Source organism: Erythrolamprus reginae, chromosome 2 (assembly GCF_031021105.1).
Source record: "Erythrolamprus reginae isolate rEryReg1 chromosome 2, rEryReg1.hap1, whole genome shotgun sequence".
Taxonomy (NCBI): domain Eukaryota; kingdom Metazoa; phylum Chordata; class Lepidosauria; order Squamata; family Dipsadidae; genus Erythrolamprus; species Erythrolamprus reginae.
In genome coordinates this window covers 209,119,592-209,140,420 of record NC_091951.1, presented here as the reverse complement: position 1 = coordinate 209,140,420, position 20,829 = coordinate 209,119,592, and the positions used below count along the sequence as shown (strand labels likewise).

At 36.8% G+C, this 20,829-nt stretch overlaps 1 protein-coding gene across 3 annotated transcripts in view; it reads left to right on the top strand.

Annotated features, from left to right (window-relative positions):
- LOC139161888 (A.superbus venom factor 1-like) overlaps window positions 1-20,829 on the top strand; it is a 150,699-nt gene that overhangs the window by 50,410 nt on the left and 79,460 nt on the right. For all 3 annotated transcript variants that reach the window (XM_070741584.1, XM_070741585.1, XM_070741586.1), the window contains 6 exons: window positions 8,298-8,450; window positions 12,023-12,232; window positions 12,344-12,538; window positions 12,763-12,924; window positions 13,017-13,146; window positions 14,176-14,250. In XM_070741584.1, the coding sequence (XP_070597685.1) occupies window positions 8,298-8,450; window positions 12,023-12,232; window positions 12,344-12,538; window positions 12,763-12,924; window positions 13,017-13,146; window positions 14,176-14,250 (925 nt within the window). The remainder of the gene's footprint in view (window positions 1-8,297; window positions 8,451-12,022; window positions 12,233-12,343; window positions 12,539-12,762; window positions 12,925-13,016; window positions 13,147-14,175; window positions 14,251-20,829) is intronic.

Below are 20,829 nucleotides of genomic sequence, written 5' to 3'. Positions count from 1 at the left end.
ACCCGTGAAAATTTACGAAAACAAATATATATATATATATATGTGTGTGTGTGTGTGTGTGTGTGTGTGTGTGTGTCACATGTTTAAGCTGAATTTGAAAATTAAGGGAGACTAGGATAGATCTATTTCGGCCTTATTTTGGCCTCATCCGCTAGCCATACCCACTGGGACTTGAACCTGCAACCTTTGCCTTGTAAGGCAGAGAATTATCCTCTAGGCTACAGTATCCAATCCCTTCAGCTCTGTACCAGGGAAGGGTTACATTTTGTGTCGAATCACCCTGGTATATTGAAGGAACATCACAGCTCTTTAATATATATATTAAAAAGTAATACACTTGTATATATATAGAGAGCAATAGACAGATTATTAGTAATACGAAAAGAGAATAAAATAAACACTTCTAAATTAGTTATCATATAAACTATTTGATTCTATCTTATAATTTTTCAAATAATCATTTATTCTTGCATATTTAATTTTTAATTCTATTTTTAACATTCCACCAATCATATACTTTATCCCATATTTTGTAGAATTCTGTTTCGGTTTGGTTATTCAAACGTTTAGTCATCATGTCTAATTCTGCACATTCTATAATATTTTTGAATACCTCCGTATCTTTCGGTATCGTCTTTTCTTTCCATTTCTGTGCAAATACTATTCGTGCCGCCGCCAATATATGTATTATTAAATAGTAAATTTCTTTTTTTTAGACTTTGTATTTGAAATACCCAATAGGAAAAATTCAGGAGATTTTTTAATCTTCTCCTTAGTTATTTCATTTATCCAATTCTCTACTTTATTCCAAAATATTTTTGTCTCAGAACAGGTCCACCATGCGTGATAATATATACCAACTTCTTTTTTGCATTTCCAACAAATAGGCGATACAGATGGAAACATTTTAGAAATTCTATGTGGTGGAAGGTGCCATCTATAAAACATCTCAATTTGATTTTCTTTAAAAGAAATTGATTTTGTTATTTTCCAATTATACGTCCATATCTTTTCCCAAGTTTCTAAATTAATCTCTTTACCAAAAGTTTTGCACCAACTGATCATATTATCTTTCAATATCCAACCTATCGTTCTATGGTTTAGTAAATATTTATAAACATTTCCAATTGTCTTTGTTTGATTTTAAAATAATAATTTACTCAATACATTATTTTCTTTTTTAAAAATATAAGTCTTTACGTCTATTTGATATCTAGAACTAATCTGCATATAATGCCACCAATCTAAATCTATACCTAACTCGTATAACTCTTGTTTTGTTCTTAATTTTAATTGATTATCTAACAAATCACTATATTTCCATATCTTACCTTTTCCTTTAAGATTCGGGTGTACAATGGCTTCAAAGGGTGAAACCCATTCTGGCATTACTAAAAAGTGATTTTTCTTTATTTCATTCCACACTTCTATCAATGCTTTTCTAATAACATTATTTTTAAAATATGAGTGGGTTTTTAATTTATCATACCATACAAATGCGTGCCAACCGACCATCAAGTCGTGACCTTCTGGGTTGAGCAATCTTTGATTTTCTAATGTCAGCCATTATTTTATCCATGTCAGGGCCGTGGCATGATAATATAGTTTCCAATTTGGGAGACCGAGGCCTCCTCTTTCCTTACGATCTTCTAATGAATTTTGTTTTATTCTTGATTTTTTACCTTGCCAAATAAATTTTCTTATTATCTTATTCAATTCGGCAAAGAATTTCGTTCCTGGATTTATTGGGATCACTTGGAAAAGAAACAATATTTTTGGAAGGATATTCATTTTGACTGTGGAAATTCTTCCTACAAATGATAATTGTAAATTACTCCATATTTCTAAATCTTTTTTGATCTGACTTAATAATTTTAGATAATTGTCATTTTTTAAAGATACAGCTTTGGAAGTCATCCATATCCCTAAATATTTCACTTTTTTTGTGATCTTCATGTTTGATATTCTAAATATTAAACATCCTAAATATTTTCTCTGTATTTCAGTCATATTTTTTGTTAATATCTGTGTCTTATCCTTATTTATTTTCAATCCTGCAACTTTCCCGTATTCTTCGATCACATTTATTAAGTTTAAAATAGATTCTATTGGGTCGTCCAAAACAAACACTACGTCATCTGCAAATGCTTGTGTTTTATATGTTTCTTTCCTGATTTTCAATCCTTTTATTTCCTTATCTGCTCTTATTTTTATCAACAATACTTCTAAGGTTAAAATAAATAACAATGGTGATATTGGACAGCCTTGTCTTACTCCTCTTTGTATAACTACATTTTCTGTCTGTTCACCATTTATAATAATTTTAGCAGTTTGTTCAGAGTATATGGCGTCTATTATATTAAAAAAAATTGTTCCTACTTCCATCTTATTTAATTGTATTTTCATAAAATTCCAATCCACATTGTCAAACGCTTTTTTGGCATCCAGGAATATAAGTGCCATTTGCTTTTCAGGATGCTGTTCATAGTATTCTAAAGTATTAACTATTATTCTTAAATTATTTTTTATTTGTCTTCCTGGTAAAAATCCATTTTGATCACTATGTATCATATTATTTATAATACTTTTAAGTCTATTAGCAAATATTGATATAAAAATTTTGTAATCGACATTCAACAATGAGATAGGTCTGTAATTTTCGATTTTTTCTTTCTTGGTATCAGCCTTATGTATTAAGGTTATTAAGGTTTTTGGTAATTTACCTATTGTCAATATTTGATTATATATCTCAAGCATGTTAGAGAAAAAATTTCTAATTCTAATTTATAAAATTCAGCTGGTATTGCGTCTGGACCAGTCGCTTTGTTATTTTTTTGATTCTTTATAGCTTGTTTTAATTCTATATCAGTAATAGGTCTATTTAATCTTTGCTGTTGTGTTTCGGTTAAAACTGGAAGTTCTATTTTTTCCAAATATTTAAAAATTAAATCCTCACTTATCTCTTCTTTCTTATATAATTGTTTATAAAATTCCAATACTATTTCCTTTTTATCTTCTATTCTATATTTTATTATACCTTTTGAATCTGTCAAATTTTTTATAATTTTATTTTCTCTCTCTTTTCTTAGTTTGTATGCCAACCATCTTCCAGGTTTATTTGCATGCTCAAAGTGATCTTGTTTTGCTCTCATTATCTTTTCTACAATTGGTTCTTGTTCTATTAATCTCAATTTATGTCTTATTAATTCTCTCTGGTTTTTTAATTTATCATCCTTGTCCTCTTTTTGCATTAAAATTTCTAATTTTCTTAATTCTTCTACTAGTGTTCCTTGATATTTTTTCTTTTCTTTATTTATTTTTTGCTATAAATGATATTGTTAGTCCACGTATATATGTTTTAGTTGTATCCCATAAATTTTGTGGAGTGGTATCTATATTTTTATTTATTTTTTAAAAAATCTCTAATTCCTTCTCTATCCATTTCTTATATTCAGAATCTTTTATTATAGTTCTGTTCATTGACCAATTCTTTATTCTCCTTTTACCTTTCCAATATATGGATAAAGGGTTATGGTCCGCCCAAGTATTTGTCTCTATTTCTATTTCACTTATTTGTTCCATTATGCGAGTAGGGGCCCAAGCCACATCAATTCTGGACCATGTCTTATGCGGAATAGAATAGAAAGTATACTGTTTATCTTTTAAATGCAGTTCTCGCCATCATAGTTCCCTCTAAGCTGAGCTGTGAGCAATCGCTCACTTAAAAATCATCATCAACTCAGAGTTTTCCAAACCTGCCCAGAAGCCGAGAGGGAAAGAGTGAGAGGGAAGGAGAGAGAGAGGAAGAGAGGAAGAGAGAGAAACAGAAAAAAGAGAGGAAGGAAAAGAGAAAGAAAAAGAATGGGAGTAAGGAAGAGAGAAAGAAAATCAAAATCTAGTTTGAAACTAGCTCAACTATTTAAGTGGCATTTTGATATTGATAGAGTTGCCCATTAGTAGAGATAACCCTTTATTTATTTATTTATTTATTTATTTATTTATTTATTTATTTATTCATTCATTCATTCATTCATTCATTCATTCATTCATTTATTTAAGGGACTGCCACTCAGACACTATACTTTTCCGCCCACCCCAAAAAAAAAATTAGAGGGAACACTGCTCGCCATACATCTTTTAATAATAATTCTGAACTCATTTTCCAAAATGAGGCTGGTAAAATTACCTTTTTTTTCCTTTTCTTTTCTTTTCCCATTATAATCCATATGGTCATCTGAGATTGCATTAAAATCTCCTATTATTATCATATTTTCAATTGATAACTCATTAATTTTTTCATGTAAATCTTTATAAAATTGTTTTTGATTATCATTTGGTGCATAAATTGAGACAATTGTTAATGGTTTTGTTTCTAAATCTAATTGTACTATCAAAATCCTTCCATCCCCATTGTTATATATTTCTTTTGATTCAATTAGTTCATCAATATACATTGCTACACCTCTTTTCTTTTGATTAGCCAAGCTGGTAAATAATTTTCCCAGTTTTGAATTTTTAAGGAGACTTCTTTTTGATTTTTTGATATTAACTTCTTGTAGAATATTTATCTGGGCTTTTTGTTTTGTAAGTTTAGTTAATACTTGGTTTCTCCTCCTTGGGTTGTTCAATCCATTTACATTGACTGAAAATATTTTCAAATCATGTGTCATCTTTATTTGTAGTACCTTTTAGCTTCTTTTGGTTCTCGGAGTCGAGTGTCCAAAATTAAATCCTGTGAAATCTGTAGTTGTTTCTGCTTCACCACCAATGCTTCTTCCCCTCCGCCACCTGTGGCCCCCATCATATCATCGCTAGGCTTTGGTTGAGTCTGAATTTGAGCGGTGCTGTCCAGTCCACTGCGTGCTAGGAAAGATCTTGCTTGTTCTACACTTTCTATTTTCACTCTCGTTGATTGCCATGTTAGAGTCAACCCTTCTGGTATCAGTCATCTGAAAACAATGTTCTTTCTGATTAAAATACTTGTAAGAAAATAATATTGTCTTCTACTCTCTCGGACTCTCCTCGGAACTTGTTTCAGAATCATGATTTATTTCCCGTCGCGTTGATAGGACTCGTTTTTTGTGTATCTCAATATCTCGTCTTTGACAATTCTTCTTGTGAACTTAATGTGGACTTCTCTGGGTAAGTTATGGTGCCTTACATAGCCAGTCTGGACTCGGTAGACTTCGTCGATTTCTTTTACCAGGTCTGCTGGGTCTAACTGCAAAATAGCTCCCATGACTTCTGCCATTTTTGAAGGCAAATCTTCATCTCTTTCTTCTTCAATATTTTGGAACCTCAAACCATGTTGTGCGGAGTGGAGTTCTAGATTAGTTATTGCTATATCGAAGTCTCTACGGGCTGCATAGTTACGGTCTTCATATTCTTCTACTCTCTGTCCCGCCTCTTGGATTTTTTCTTCTGTCACTTGTATTCTCTTTTCGCTATCTTGTAGTTTTTGTTGCATGACTTTTCTATTTCCGTCCATTTCGACAACATTCCCTTTTACTTCAGTTAAATCAGTTTTAAGATCCGCAATTTCTTTTTTAATTTCGTCTTTCATCTCCTTCATCTCTTGTCTCAGTTCTTGTAGGTAAGTTTTCATTTCTTCTTTGTTTGTGTCACTTTGAGTTTTTGCCTGGGTTTGTAGTGCCTTGATGTCTGCTAGTGCTTCTTGAATCATCTGGAAACTAGGATCCATCGTAGGCTTGTCTTTTTCTTTCTCTTTGGCCATCATTGTGGGTATGGTCCTTTGTTGTAACGGTGATGAAGTTGGGGAGACCCTGGGTGTAGAGGTTGAGGCGGGAGTAGTTGGTTGTTTGCGCGTTGTTATTGTAGTCACTGAAGTCACACTCTGTGCCCTGTGGGAACCTTTCATAATCCAAAATCACTGTTATTATTTTATTTTAAAAATTATTTTAGTCTAAATCTTATATATTCTTAATAGGAAAATGGAACAAAAAAAAGAAAAAAGAAGAGAAAGAAATTAAATATATCAATTCAATCCAATTACTACTATAATTAATTATTTAGTTTAATTAAAAAGGAAAATGGAGAAAAAGAAAAAGAAAGGAGGGGGGAAAGGTAAAAAGAAATATTTCAGTGAGTTCCTAGACTCCTTAAAAGGGGGATCAGGTGGGGGAAAGGAAGAAACCAATGTTCTAGCACATAGCTATTTAATAATGAAAGAGAGAAAAGATATAAATGTGATTTGGAAAGGGGAAAAATAATAATAATTGAAGATAAAAGATAGAAAAGGGAGAGAGAGAAAAAAGAAAAGAAGGAAGAAAAATAAATAAAAAGGATGCTGGGATTCTATTCCATCGTGTTTGTGGTACCCAAGTCTTCCGGCGGCTGCCGCCTAATTTTAAACCTGAAACAGCTGAACCTTTACATCAGGTACCAACACTTCAAAATGCATTCTCTGCACACTATTCTAGCATCTATCCGCCACCGGGACTGGATGACCTCCATCGATCTCAAGGAGGCATACCTCCATGTCCCGGTCCATCCACACCATCGACAATTCCTCCGCTTCTCTCTTCTCAACCATCACTTCCAGTACAAGGCCATGCCCTTCGGTTTGTCCTCAGCTCCGAGGACATTCACCAAAATTTTGGACGCTCTAACAGCAAGCCTCAGGGCTCAATCCATCCGTCTTCTAGCATACCTAGACGACGTTATCATTCTCTCCAGAAGCCCTCAACAAGCCAGACAAGACCTGGCCCGGACAATAGATTCAGTAGAGAGGGCAGGGTTTACCATCAACCGAGCCAAGAGTCATCTAGAACCGACTATGCGCCTGCTCCATCTGGGCGCTATAATAGACTCTTCGACAGGCCTAGTCTTCCTCTCATCAGAGAGGAGGCAGAAGAAATCAAAGGATTTCTTAAAAGAAAGGTGAATAGAAAAAAACAACAACTGGAGAGAGTTTCTTTTAAAAGGAAAAAAAAGAGAAAGGAAAAGAAAATATTTTATAATTTAAAAAATATGAAAAAATATATATAAGATTATTTCTGATATTTAAAAAAAATGTATATATATATATATGTAAGAATGAAAAAATAAAGAGGGTAGTTATAGTGAACACACTTTTAGATAGAAAAGAGAAATATATCAAAAGTTCTAAAGAAAAAAGAATCCAAAAATTTCTGATAAGTCCAAATAAAGTGAGCCTAACTTATGCTCTAGTAAAATTATCCAGGGAAAAAAAAGAAGAAATATGAATCCAAAACCAATGTCCAGTGTAATTTCCAAATTCAAATACTAATAAAATAGTCCAAGTTTCTTTATTTTATTTTATATAAAAAAACAATGAAGAATAGAAAAATAAAAATACAAAAAATATCCTTACGCCTCTAGTGTCACACAAAAAATAGTCCCAGCAAGTCCAAGAAAAAGATTAAAAGGGGAATAAAAATAATGTCGAAAATTTTAAAAATAGAAAAATAGAATGAATAGTCCAAAAATCATTTCAAATATTTATAACTTCAGTAAAATTCCGTTGAAATAGCGTAAATTGGATTTAGTTCAGTTCATTGGTTCTACAATATTTAATTAATAAATATATTTATTTCATCCACTCCATAATTTCCAAATCAAACTTTAATTTTGTAAAAAAAGAAGGAAAAATTTATATATCAAAAAATATAACAAGAAAAAATAAAAGGAAAAAAGGGAAAGTAAACACACCACACTATATCTTTAGGTTAAAAAAAAAGAAAGAAAGTTATACTCAATTGTAACAAAGACAAGTAGTTCCGGCTAATGTTCTCCTTCGCGTATGGATATCACTTACAGTTTTATTCTTTTGTTATATTCACCTTAAAGTTTAAGATCTTCTTTCCCCAAACTTGTATAGGTACCAAATGAGTTCCGTGTGGTGCTGTCAATCTCCTTTATCTGTTGATCTGTTATTTGTAGACTTCTCTTCTATTTTTGAACTTCCGCTTTCGGCGACCGCTAAGGCTGTGTCCAGGCAGCCGCCTGAGCACAGCTCTCCATGCCTGCAGCTGCGGGGTTGTCCCTAACCCCTGGGACCGCGGCGATCCGTCCCAGGGTGTCCAGGAGACCCCCTGTCCTGGGCCGACCCCTCCGGTGTCGGCACAACGCGAATCCGTGTCCTGCAAGGTGGAAAGGAGGACTGCGGTGCCGGAGCTCAGCCTCCGCTCCTCCGGCGCGATCGGGCTCCACCCGGAATATAAATCTTTTTAATAAGTAATAGTTGAATAAACTGATTTAAATTCAAAGGAAGCTACCATGTTCCAGGCTAAATCACCTCTTCTGGATTGTTTTAGGTGTATGTTACCAACCCCGATGGCTCACCAGCTGCCAATGTTCCAGTGATTGGTACATCAGATGCCTTTCATTCTGAGGGAACTACTTTGGGCGATGGGACTGCTAAACTCATCCTGAACACACCACTGAACCTTCAAAGCCTACTGATTACCGTAAGTCACTCTGACATTCTGTTAAATCCCATTCAGTGTGTTGATGAGAGGGAGAGGGAATGTCGTGAGGGGGTGGATTCCCAGGAGGGAGAGGAGCATTGCAGATGAGTAAGTGGCAACTCAGTCTGGGTGCTTTGTGTGCGAGAAATAGGGTGAAGACAGCACCTCCCTAATGGTTCTCAGCAGCAGATTCAATTTTTTTTTTTTACTACTGGTTCTGTGGGCATGGCCTGGTGGGTGTAGTGTGGCTTGGTAGGCATGGGAGGGGAAGGTTACTATAAAATCTCCATTCCCATCCCACTCCAAGAGAAGATTACTGCAAAATCCCCATTTCCTTCCAATTAGCTGGGACTTGGGAAGCTGAGACTAGATAGGGATGGGACCAGTCAGAGGCGGTATTTACCAGTTCTCCTAATTACTCAATATTTTCACTACTGGTTCTCCAGAAACTGCTGGACCCCACCTCTGATTCTCAGAGAGAATTGTAGATACAGATAGTAGACGCCACAGCCTGGCAAGATTTTGTCTATAGGTTTGAAAGCAATAAATAACTCAACTTGGGGAAAGTGTCATTCTTGGTTTTGGACCTGAAATCTATGTCAGAACATAGAGCCATCACAGTCTGTTGTGCAAATTGTGCACCCACCCAATGGAATGAGCTGAAGAGAGAATTATCAGTAGCCATTGCAAAGAAAGCGAAGGAGATACATGTCAGTAAGATAAGCTTACCCATCTTGCCCATATACAGTCAGACTCTGAGAGCAGAGACAGATCTAGCAGGCCTATGTATTATGGAATTCTGCACAATGGCACTTTGGATGCCAGCAGCAGCTCTGCTGTTGCTCAAGAGGAAACAAGTGCTTTTATTTGCTGTGATGCAAACTCTGTTTTTATGCACTTTTGCAGAACAGTGCACACAACTATGAAAGGCAAAGCAAGAAATAAAAGCTGTGAAGCCCCTTTGTACATTGTGTCACTGGAGAGTCATTTTATCTAGGAATGGAGATAAATACATTATGTATGCCTGTTAGTGTAAGCGAGATCATTGTATATAGGTTGATATCTATATATTTGCACCTATTGCTCTTGAATTGGGTGTAATATAAAGGCAATCTTTCTTCATCCTTATTTTTTTTACAAGGATCACTTGTAAAAGGCAGTTGATCATAGTATAATGTCTGGTGATATCTATAAAAAGAGAGGAAGGTGGGGAAATAAATGCCCTGGATAAAGTTTGTTTTTAAGGGAAAACAAATAGAAAACATACCCCATGGATAAGTGCAGTGAAGGGCTACCAAAATTTTACTTCCATGCTGTGGGGTTGGCTTATGCAGGAAGCCCTGCATTTTCATTCAACATCTTTCAGTGCAAACTGGGTTCTCAAGGGTGGAGCTCCATTTTTGCTACCCCATTGTGTTCCCCCTCATCTGGGCAGTAGCCCACCCCTGGATAAGTACCAGTGAAAATAATGTGATTTCTTCTCTTTTCTCAGTATTTCTCAGTACTAAGAAGTAGTGATACTCTTTCACAGGAACAATGATTCTTGAACACTGTTTTCTGTAAGCTGCGCGTGTGAGCGCGCGTGTGCTCCAAAATACCCTTGCGCACACCCTTTTCCTCGGTTGCGCGCTCCCCATCCCCCTGCCAGCCCATGGAGGGGGCGGGCAGGGAGGCGCGGGCAGTAGAAGGGAGCCGTGGCCGCCCCTGCCTCTCCATGGTGCCTCCGGCCCCCTCACGCTCCTGGCCTCTCGGCCCTGCCCCCTGCCCACCCAATCTGCCCCCTCTCCTCCTCCGCCACCCCCTGCCTTGGGGCGCGACTTATCTCACGGCAGCAGCTCCTTGGGCCGAAAGCGCTCCCAGCCAGGGGGCTGCGAGAGGGGCAGGGTGGGCTTTCCCAAAACGGACACAGAAAGCCCTCTCTCGCAGCCCCCTGGCTGGGAGTGCTTTCACTGCGAGAGAGGGCTTTCTCCGTCCGTTTTGGGAATGCCCGCCCCGCCCCTCTCGCAGCCCCTTCGCTGGGAGCGCTTTCGTCCCAGACTTCCAGCAAGGGGGCTGCAGTAGAGGCAGGGCAGGCATTCCTGAAGCCCGGCCGACTTTTCCCTGCTGCTGGAGCTGTTTTTTCTTCATGGCGCAAAGCCACACAGTCCTGGGTGCTGGGGATGCCTGGGAGGGTGAGGGGGTTGATGGTTACTGCCTCTTAGCTGCAGAGCCGGGCGGAGGCGAAGACAATGGTGCCCTCCACTCTCTCTCCATCTCTCTCTCTCTCTCTCTCTCTCTTTTTCTCTCTGTTGCCGGCGTGGTGAACGAGAGAGAAAGAGAGAGAGAGAAAAAGGAGGGGAGAGAGAATGAGAGAGAAAGAAAGCAAGAGAGAAAGACAGGGAAAGAAAGCAAGAGAGAGAGAAAGAGATGGGGGAAGGAGGGAGAGGGAAAGACATAGAGGGAGGGAAGGAGGGAGAGAGAAAGAGCAAAAAAGAGAGGAAGGAAGGAAGAAAGAAAGGAAGAGGGATGGAGAGAGAGAGGGAAAGAAAGATGAAGGAAGGGAGAGAGAGAGGGGGGGGGAGGGAGAGATAGAAAGGAGGGAGAGGGGGTAGTTAGATAGGGAGAGGGAAAAGGAAGGGCTTGGAGAAAGGCAGGGGGAGAGAAAGATAGAAAGGAAAGAGGGAGGGAGAGATAGAAAGGAAAGAGGGAGGGAGAGATAGAAAGGAGGTAGAGGGGGGTAGTAGCCAGTAGGATAGGGAGAGAGAAAAGGAAGGGCTTGGAGAAAGGCAGGGGGATAGAAAGGAAAGAGGGAGGGAGAGATACAAAGGAAAGAGGCAGGGAGAGATAGAAAGGAAAGAGGGAGGGAGGAAAGAGGGAGGGAGAGATAGAAAGGAAAGAGGGAGGGAGGAAAGAGGGAGGGAGAGATAGAAAGGAAAGAGGGAGGGAGGAAAGAGGGAGGGAGGAAAGAGGGAGGGAGACATAGAAAGGATAGAATTATGGATGCAAGAACTCACTCATGTGTGATAGCGCACACCCACACTTTCTTTCTTTCTTTCTTTCTTTCTTTCTTTCTTTCTTTCTTTCTTTCTTTCTTTCTTTATTTATTTATTTATTTATTTATTTATTTATTTATACTTATATGCTGCCCAGTCCCAAAGGGACTGCCGCTCAGACACTATACTTTTCCGCTCATCGCGAAAAAAAATTAGAGGGAACACTGTTCCTGACAATCCCTGATTTGGTTTGACATTAAATATTCAATTTGTTTTTTGTAGCCAGTTCAACATCCCATCTGACCCTCAGGCTGCAACTCACTTTGCAATTGTTTAATTCAATAGCTATGCCCGCTCCCCAAATCCCAATTACAATATAGAATTTGCTACAGTCATAGTAACACAAGGCTCTTTTTAAGATGAAGATCAAATAACAGGATCTCAGGTTTTTTTTAATGAAAACAGGATCCTAGCCAATTCCTTTCTAGCCATTACTGTATTCTTTCAGAAGTCTTCATGTAGACATCGCTAAGTGCCAGCCTTAAAAGGAGTCATAGTTGCTTCTTAATTAGGTTACTACTTCATATTTATCCTGTCTAGGTTAGAACGAACCATGAAGACCTCCCAGGAGAACGTCAGGCAACAATGTCCATGACAGCCACAGCCTACCAAACCCAGGGAGGATCTGGAAACTATCTTCATATAATCATTACATCTACAGATATTAAGCCTGGAGATAACTTATCTATTTTTTTCTTTGTGAGGGGCAATGCAAACTCATTGAACCAGATCCAATATTTCACATACCTTGTAAGTATTATAGATCTGGGGCTGCATTTCAATTCATACTGTAGACTTGAAGCCACTGGCTTAATCTATCATTTCTAACCTTTCCATTAATCAGTATTTGTTTACTCTCAGATATTGACTAAGGGGAAGATTTTCAAGGTTGGCAGACAACTCAGGGGAGCTGGGCAGAATCTGGTAACCATGAATCTGCGTATCACTCCAGATCTCATCCCTTCCTTCCGGTTTGTGGCTTACTACCAAGTGGGAAACAATGAAATTGTGGCTGACTCTGTCTGGGTGGATGTGAAGGATACCTGCATGGGAAAGGTAAGTCAGCCTTCCCAGTAGCTTTCTCAACAGTCATGAGAAACACCTTATTATAGCTGCATCAGAAGTGCATGAATCAGATGTGCTTATTTTAAAGCATTTTAATAGTATTTCCCCCAAATATTAATTTCTGTTCAGATAGAGAAAGCCAACTTTTTTTCCCTTGAAGTGGCATTTTTGCTGTTTCTTAGAGACCTGAGCTTTTCTTTGCTTTGTATAAACAGTTGGTTGTGAAAGGAGCATCTTCCAGAGACAATCAAATACAAAAGCCAGGAGCTCGAATGAAAATCAAATTGGAAGGGGATCCAGGTGCTCGGGTCGGTCTTGTGGCTGTGGACAAAGCAGTATATGTTCTCAATGATAAATATAAGATTAGCCAAGCTAAGGTAAGGCCAGAAATTTCTTAAGCTACAAATAATCACCTTTTAAGGGTTTTCCAACTTAGAGAAACCTTTTTTTCCCCTGTGATGTGCACTAGATATGGGACACAATAGAGAAGAGTGACTTTGGCTGTACAGCTGGCAGTGGTCAGAATAATCTGGGTGTGTTTGAAGATGCTGGACTGGCTCTGACAACTAGCACTAATCTCAAAACCAAACAAAGATCAGGTATTTGGGAATGGGTGCTAATGTCTGGGAGATGGCAGAAGTTTTCCAATCCATGTACAAGCCATCAAATACTACTGGCATCATATGAGATTCAATTCACAAGACCCAAAGCAAATAGTCAAGGCTCATTGCAGAATTATTTGGTTGAGATGGTCATTTTAGAAATCAATCAATTAATTCATTAAACAAAGAAGCAACATGTATTGTTATCAGTGTGCACTGGAGGAATGACCTCCAGAAAATAGTAGAAGAAGCTCCAGCAGACAAAAAGATTCACCCATATTTATACATTTCAGAAAAGAGGAATATATGATATAAGCATAAACATTCATAATTATCAAACCTCATGTTACTACTCCACTTTCTATATTCAAGAAAAAATATTGTATTAATAAAAGAAACACATCAGTTTATTTGCCATAGAAATCTTGATCAGGTTTACAGAGAACCAGGAACTTCAAGGTTGCCTGTTTCATGTGCCAATTAGCATACATTCCTTTTATGTTTTTCTCTTTTGCTAAAATGTCCCACTTCCCTAAGGATTTGTTTTCCTCCCATTTGAAAAGTATGTTTCAGCATCTGAAGCAGAGAATGTTGGCCATTGGGTTCTTGAACTGCATGCCATGGTTTCCAACATCTTCTACCATATGATTATTCGAATTGTAGGAAAATTCCAGATCACTGTTTCCAATGATGATTCCAGAGGAGGGAATTATAATGCAGGATTTCTACTTTATTCCTATGATTTTAACAGGGGCTTAACTTGCTAAGCTTTCTTCCTTACTGCAACTTCCCAATTCTAAAGTGAACTTTCTATGAGCTGCTTTGGATCAATTAGATATAGATCTAAGTAACACATAATTTAGGTTTCAGACTGAATTTCCAATCTATTTTAAATGGGGAAAAGTTCTAGAGAAGGGAACAGAACTCCCTTACTCCCCTACTGTAACATGATTGTAAAATTAATCTTCATAGGAATTAGTGTTGAACTAATTCTTCTTACTTTATCTTCTCCCCTGCCTCCTTCAGATGTAAAGTGTCCTCAGCCTGCAAACCGGAGGCGTCGCAGCTCTGTTTTGCTGCTTGACAGCAAGGCAAGCAAAGGTATGTGAAAAATAATGAAGTTTCTGTTTACTCTGAGGTAGAAGAATAAAACTGCAGTCCATTTGCATATATTGAATCAGTCAGGAAATGGATAAAGAAATGGAGGAAGATTGTCCCTCTTTCCCTTGTTTCTCAAGCAAGAGGATAGTAACTGGTTCCAGCTAAAGAGATTACATTTGTTAAACAATTTTTTTTTTTGTTTTCAATATTTTTTTATTAATTTTCTTAAAATAACACACAGACTTACAAACATTCAACATAGAATGTGGGGATGTATCATCCCCGCTTTTCTCAAAAGTATAAATGCAGATACAGAAAAAGGAATACATGGTTAAATGCGTAGTTCAATACTACTAATACAAAAATATCTAGTAAGGAAAAAGTGATATTATAAAAAAGAAAAATAGTTATAACTAATATAAAGTCAAACAATCTTGTCAATTCTATGTATATAAACTAAATCTAATATTAATCTCAATAAAAAGAAAAGAAAGATTTAAACCAAAATATCTATACTTATTATTAATCTTCTATTATTATATTTTTTTCCTTGTCTATCCATTCATAAACATTGTTCCATGTTTCATAAAATTTCGTTTCTTCTTGATCATTCAAGCGTCTTGTCATCATATCCATCTCCGCGCAGTCTAATATTTTTGTAATAACTGCCTCTTCTTTGGGGATATTTTCCCCTTTCCAATTTTGCGCGTAAATAATCCTTGCCGCTATAAAAATATGTATAATTAAGTACAAGATTTCTTTTTTATAATTTTGGTTAGTAATTCCTAGTAAACAGAACTCCGGGGTAATTTCTATTTTTTGCTTTGTAATCTCTTTTGTCATTTTCTCTATCATTTTCCAGTACATTTTAGCTTTATTACATGTCCACCATTGGTGGTAGTAGGATCCTATTTCTTTCTTACATTTCCAACACAAAGGTGATGTCTTAGGGAACATTTTTGCTATTCTACTTGGTGGGAGATGCCATCTATAGAACATTTTAATTTGATTCTCTTTCAAAGAAACTGATTTTGTCATCTTCCAATTGCACATCCAAACTTTCTCCCATGTGTCTAAATCTATTTCTTTGCCTATATTTCTTCACCACAGTATCATACTATCTTTTAATGTTAAATCAATATTCTTGTGAGCAATCAGATATTTGTATATTTCCCCAATTACCCTGTTTTGATTTTTAGTAATTAAATCACTTAACAAATTTTTATTTTTATTGAATATATAAAGTATACTGTCTTTCTGGTATCTAGATCTAATCTGTGCATAGTGCCACCAATCGATTTGTATCCCTTCGTCTTGCAATTTAATTCTAGTTTTTAATTTCATTTGATCATCTAACAAGTCTTTATATCTTATTTTTCTTGTATCCTTGATGGAATTTGGATGTATTATTGCGTCTAATGGGGCAACCCAATCCGGAATTGTTAAGAAGTGGTTTTTCTTTATATCTTTCCATACATCAAATAAATATTTTCTTAATGTATGTCTTTTAAAATAAGAATGATTTTTGTCTTTATCGTACCAAACAAAGGCATGCCAGCCAAGCATAAGATCATGTCCTTCTAATTTTAATGTTCTCGTGTCCTCTAGGGTTATCCAATTTTTAATCCATGTTAAGGCGGCTGCCTGGTAATATAGTTTCCAATTTGGGATGGGAACCCCCCCCCCTCTCTTTTATATCTTCTAACATATTTATCTTAATTCTTGCCTTTTTTCCTTGCCATAAAAATTTTCTAACCACATTTGTTAGAAATATCCCAGAAAGGATATTTTTAAGTTATTCCATATTTCTAAATCCTTTTTAATTTCATTAATTAATTTTATATAATTATCATTCTTTAATGTTATTGTTTTGGCTGTTAGCCATATTCCCAGATACTTTACTTTTTTAACTATTTGTATTCCAGTAATACATTCTAAATTACTTTCTTGTGATTTATTCATATTTTTGGTTATAAATTTTGTTTTATTTTTATTTATTTTCAAACCTGCTACCTTGCCATATTGTTCTATTATCTGGATTAATCTTGGTGCTGTGACTATCGGATCTTCCATTATAAAGGTCAGATCATCTACAAAAGCCTGGACTTTATATATCTCTTTTCCAACTGTTAACCCTTTTATCTTTGAATCTGCTCTTATTTTTATTAATAGTGTTTCTAAAGTCATAATGAACAGGAGGGGTGAAATAGGACATCCTTGCCGAACTCCTTTATTTATTTTAAACACTTCCAATTGCTCGTTATTTAATATAATTTTTGTTGTTTGTTCTGAATAAATAGCGTCTATTAAATTAACAAATTTAGGGCCAAATCTCATTTTATTTAGTTGCATCTTTATAAATGTCCAATTGACATTATCAAAAGCTTTTTGAGCATCTAAGAACATTAATGATAATGTTTTATCTGAATGTTGCTCATAATATTCTAATACATTGATAATTGTTCTAAGATTATTTTTAATTTGTCTACCTGGCAGGAAACCATTTTGGTCTGAGTGGATTTTACTATTTATTACCGTTTTCAACCTGTCTGCATATATTGCAATAAATATTTTATAATCTACATTTAATAATGATATTGGTCTATAATTTTTAATTTTTTCCTTTGCTGTATCTGATTTGTGAATTAAAGTTATCAAAGATTCAGACCATGATTTGGGAATTTTACCATCTAACCTGCATTCATTAAAGATTTGCAGCATATTATTTCTTAATGTTTCATTTTCTATTTTATACCACTCTGCTGGGATAGCATCTGGCCCTGTGGCTTTGTTGTTTTTTTGCTTCTTAATAGTTATAAGGAGTTCTTCCATTGTTATGGGACTCTCCATCCTCTCCTGTTGTTCTTCTGTTAATTGTGGTAACTCTGAACTCTCTAAGTATTTAAATACTTCATCTTTCTCGATATTATCATCTTTGTACAATTCTTTAAAAAATTTTTGTACTATGTTTGCTTTTCCCTCTGTGTCATATTTTATTGTTCCGTCTTTGTCTTCTAAATATTTAATTAATTTAGATTGTCTCTGTTTTCTCAGTTTATATGCTAACCATCTACCTGGTTTGTTGGCATGTTCAAAATATTGTTGCTTAGCTCTTTTTATTTTTTCCAGTATCTGGTTTTGTTCTTCCAGTCTAATTTTATGTTTGATTAAATTTTTTTCCCCAAATCCTTATTTTTCATATTTTGTTGTGATAGAAATTCTAATTGTTTTAATTCATTCGTTAATTGTTCATATTTTCTTTTCTTTTCTTTGTTATATTTTGCTGTATAGGATATTGTTAATCCTCTTATGTATGCTTTAGTTGCATCCCATAAATTTTGGGGAGTAGTATCTGTATTTTTATTAATTTCGAAAAATATTTTTAATTCCTTTTCAATCCATTCTTTATATTCTTTCTCTTTCAAAATATTTCTATTCATTTGCCAGTTGTAATGCTTTTTACTATTTCTCATGTAGACTATAACTGGGTTATGGTCCGCCCAAGTATTAACATCTATTTCCACCTCTTGTATATACTCTGCTGTTGTTTTAGGAACCCACACCATATCTATTCTAGTCCAAATTTTGTGGGGGTTTGAGTAGAAAGTATATTGCCTTCTTTGGGGATGTCTTTCCCTCCAGATATCATTCAATAACAGTTCTGCTTTCATTTTTTGAAAAGTGGAGGGTAGTAAATTCTTTTTTTTTCCTTTTTACTATTTTTCTTCTCCCCCGAGTGGTCTAATTGCCTATTTGTTATGGCATTAAAATCTCCAATAATTAACATATTTTCCAAATTTAGCTCTATAATTTTTTGGTATAGTTTTTTATAAAATGCAATTTGATCATCGTTTGGGGCATATATAGAAACAATAGCAAGAGGTCTAGGTTCAATATTAACCTGGACAATCAAAATTCTACCTTCGTTGTCACTAAATAATTGTTTGGAATTTATAGAATTCTCAACGTACATTGCTACTCCTCTTTTCCTTTGATCTGCTAATGCAGCATACATATTTCCAATTTTATTATTTAGCAATAAGTTCCGATTACTTTTTTTTATATGTACTTTTTAAGCATTGTCTTTTGAGTGTTATCGGATTGCAGCACTGATCAATCGTTCTTGGTGAGGAGGAAGTAAGCAATGGTCGGTGAATTACAAGCAACCCCAAAATCAGGAACGCCTGCGGGGATGCCTGCGTATCAACATGGCAGTTCCAACTGAACAATCAAAGCTCTGCCATTTATTTATTTATTTATTCATTCATCCATCCATCCATCCATCCATCCATCCATCCATCCATCCATCTATTTTTTTATTTATTTATTTATCCATCCATCCATCCATCCATCCTATTTATTTATTTATTCATTCATTCATTCATTCATTTATTTATTTATTTATTTATTTATTTATTTATTTGGATTTGTATGCCACCCATCTCCGAGGACTCAGGGCGGCTCACAGCACATATAAAAAACAGAACAATAATATAAATCCAATTAATGCTACATTTAAAAACAATCAAAAGAAAAACTTATCAGCCAATCATTCAACAATTATACTTAAGCATTCAATGGTCAGGGGGAAGATCTAAAATTCCCAAGCCTGGTGGCAAAGATGAGTTTTTAAGCTCTTTCGGAAGGCAAGGAGGTTGGGGCAGTGCAAATCTCTGTGGAGAGCTGTATAGGGTTCCAATCATCAACCTCCTAAGGACATCCATGCTCCAGTGCCTTTTTTGCAAGTTGTAAATTACCAGGACCACAAAAAACAATAGCAGAACATCCGGAACATCTTTTATTTCAGGAGAAAGCTAAGAATAAATGTGTTTAACCAGTGATGGGCTACTAAAATTTTTACTAACACACTGTGGGCATGGCTTATGTGTTTTGTTTAAACATCTTTCAGTGCAAATTGGGTGCTCTGGGGTGGAGCTCCAAATTTTGCTACCGGAACTGCATTCCTGACCGTTCCCGTAGGGGCCCATCTGTGTTAAACTCTCTAGTAATCTTAAAGCACAGGTTATGGGTTTATAAATATAACCTGAAAAACACCACATTCAAAATTTTAAAAAATTCTGCCTTTCCTGTTTGGTGATATAATCAATTATTTGCTTTATTCTAAAAAATATATATATACAAAGTAAAACTTTCAGTGAAAGGGGCCAAATTTAGGGGCCAAAGAAATTTTCTGCATGCAGGTGCTGAACTGGAAGCCTTCGAAGAGCATTCCGTTCACAGAAGCCTTGGGAATAAACACTGAAAGCCTCCAAAAGTTCTTCTCCTATTATTACCATTGCCTGTTATGAGAGGGGGAGAATTTTGTTGAAGAAGAATTGTATTGTGTTTTTAATTGTGTTGTGAGCCGCCCCGAGTCTACGGAAAGGGGCGGCATACAAATCTAATAAATAAATAAATAAATTTTGATTATATTTACATACAAAATAAGTGAAACAAATTGGGTTTCTCCTTGATTTACCCAGTAGTTTTTAGGAGTGTCCCCCTCCTCCCCCTGGCATGCCATTCAAAGGCCAAGGGGAGCTCTGATCCTGGAAGACGTTGTCCAGGGTCAGTGCAGAACAAGAAGCGCCATGAGAAGTGGCCATGCCTCTCAGCTAGAAATGAATTGGTGGCTGGACTGGGGCCATTATCTTTCTCAAGCACACCCCAATCCCTTTCCCTGCCCAAAGGCCCTAAACAAGGCACATACACAGGAACTGTCCTTTGGACTCTTCCATATGCAAGGTTGCAGGAGGGCTTGGTTGAAAGAAGAGGGAAAACTAAAGAAAAGGGCCTTTAGGTGATTTAAAGCCCATATTTTTAACAGGGGCTGGTGATGGCTTACTCAAGCCTCCCGGTGGCACAGGCGCAGTACCGGGCCTCTCTTGAAGCGCGCGGCGAAGGTAGGAGCCCCTTCGGGGTGGCGGCGTTGGGGAACGAGGCCTGGGTGGCTGGGGCGTTCCCTGTAGCTGTAGGCTGCGCACGCCTTAGCCAGCGCACCCCAAAATGCCCCCCCGGCCCCGCACACCCTTTTCCAAGGGCGCGCATGCCGCGGCCGCCCCCAGCCCCCCCACGCCTCTAGCCCCCTCGCGCCCCTGGCTACTCACACTGCCCCCCGCATACCCGCCCACCCACCCAATCCGCCTCTCTTTCTCCTCCGCCGGCTTGCCCCCCCCTTAATTTGAATGTTCTGGGCGGGCTGGCAGGGACATTGAAAATCACTTTCGCCAGCGTCCGGAGAACGAGAGAGAGTGAGAGCGACAGAGCAAGATAGAGCGAAAGTGAGAAAGAGAGAGAGACAGAGGGGGGAGAGAAAGAGATAGCAAGAGAGAGAACGAGAGAGAGAAAGAGTGAGAGAAAGAAAAAAAGAGAAAGTGAGAAAAAGAGAGAGAGAGCAAGAGGGGGAGAGATAGAGAAAGAGGGGGAGAGAGAGAAAGAGAAAGAAAGAAAAAGAGAGAGAGATGAGAGAGGAAGGAAGAGAGAGAGAGGGGAAGAAAGCAAGATAGAGAAAGAGAGAAAGAAAGAAAGAAAGATGAGAGAGAAAGGAAGAGAGTGAGAGAGAGGAAGAAAGCAAGATAG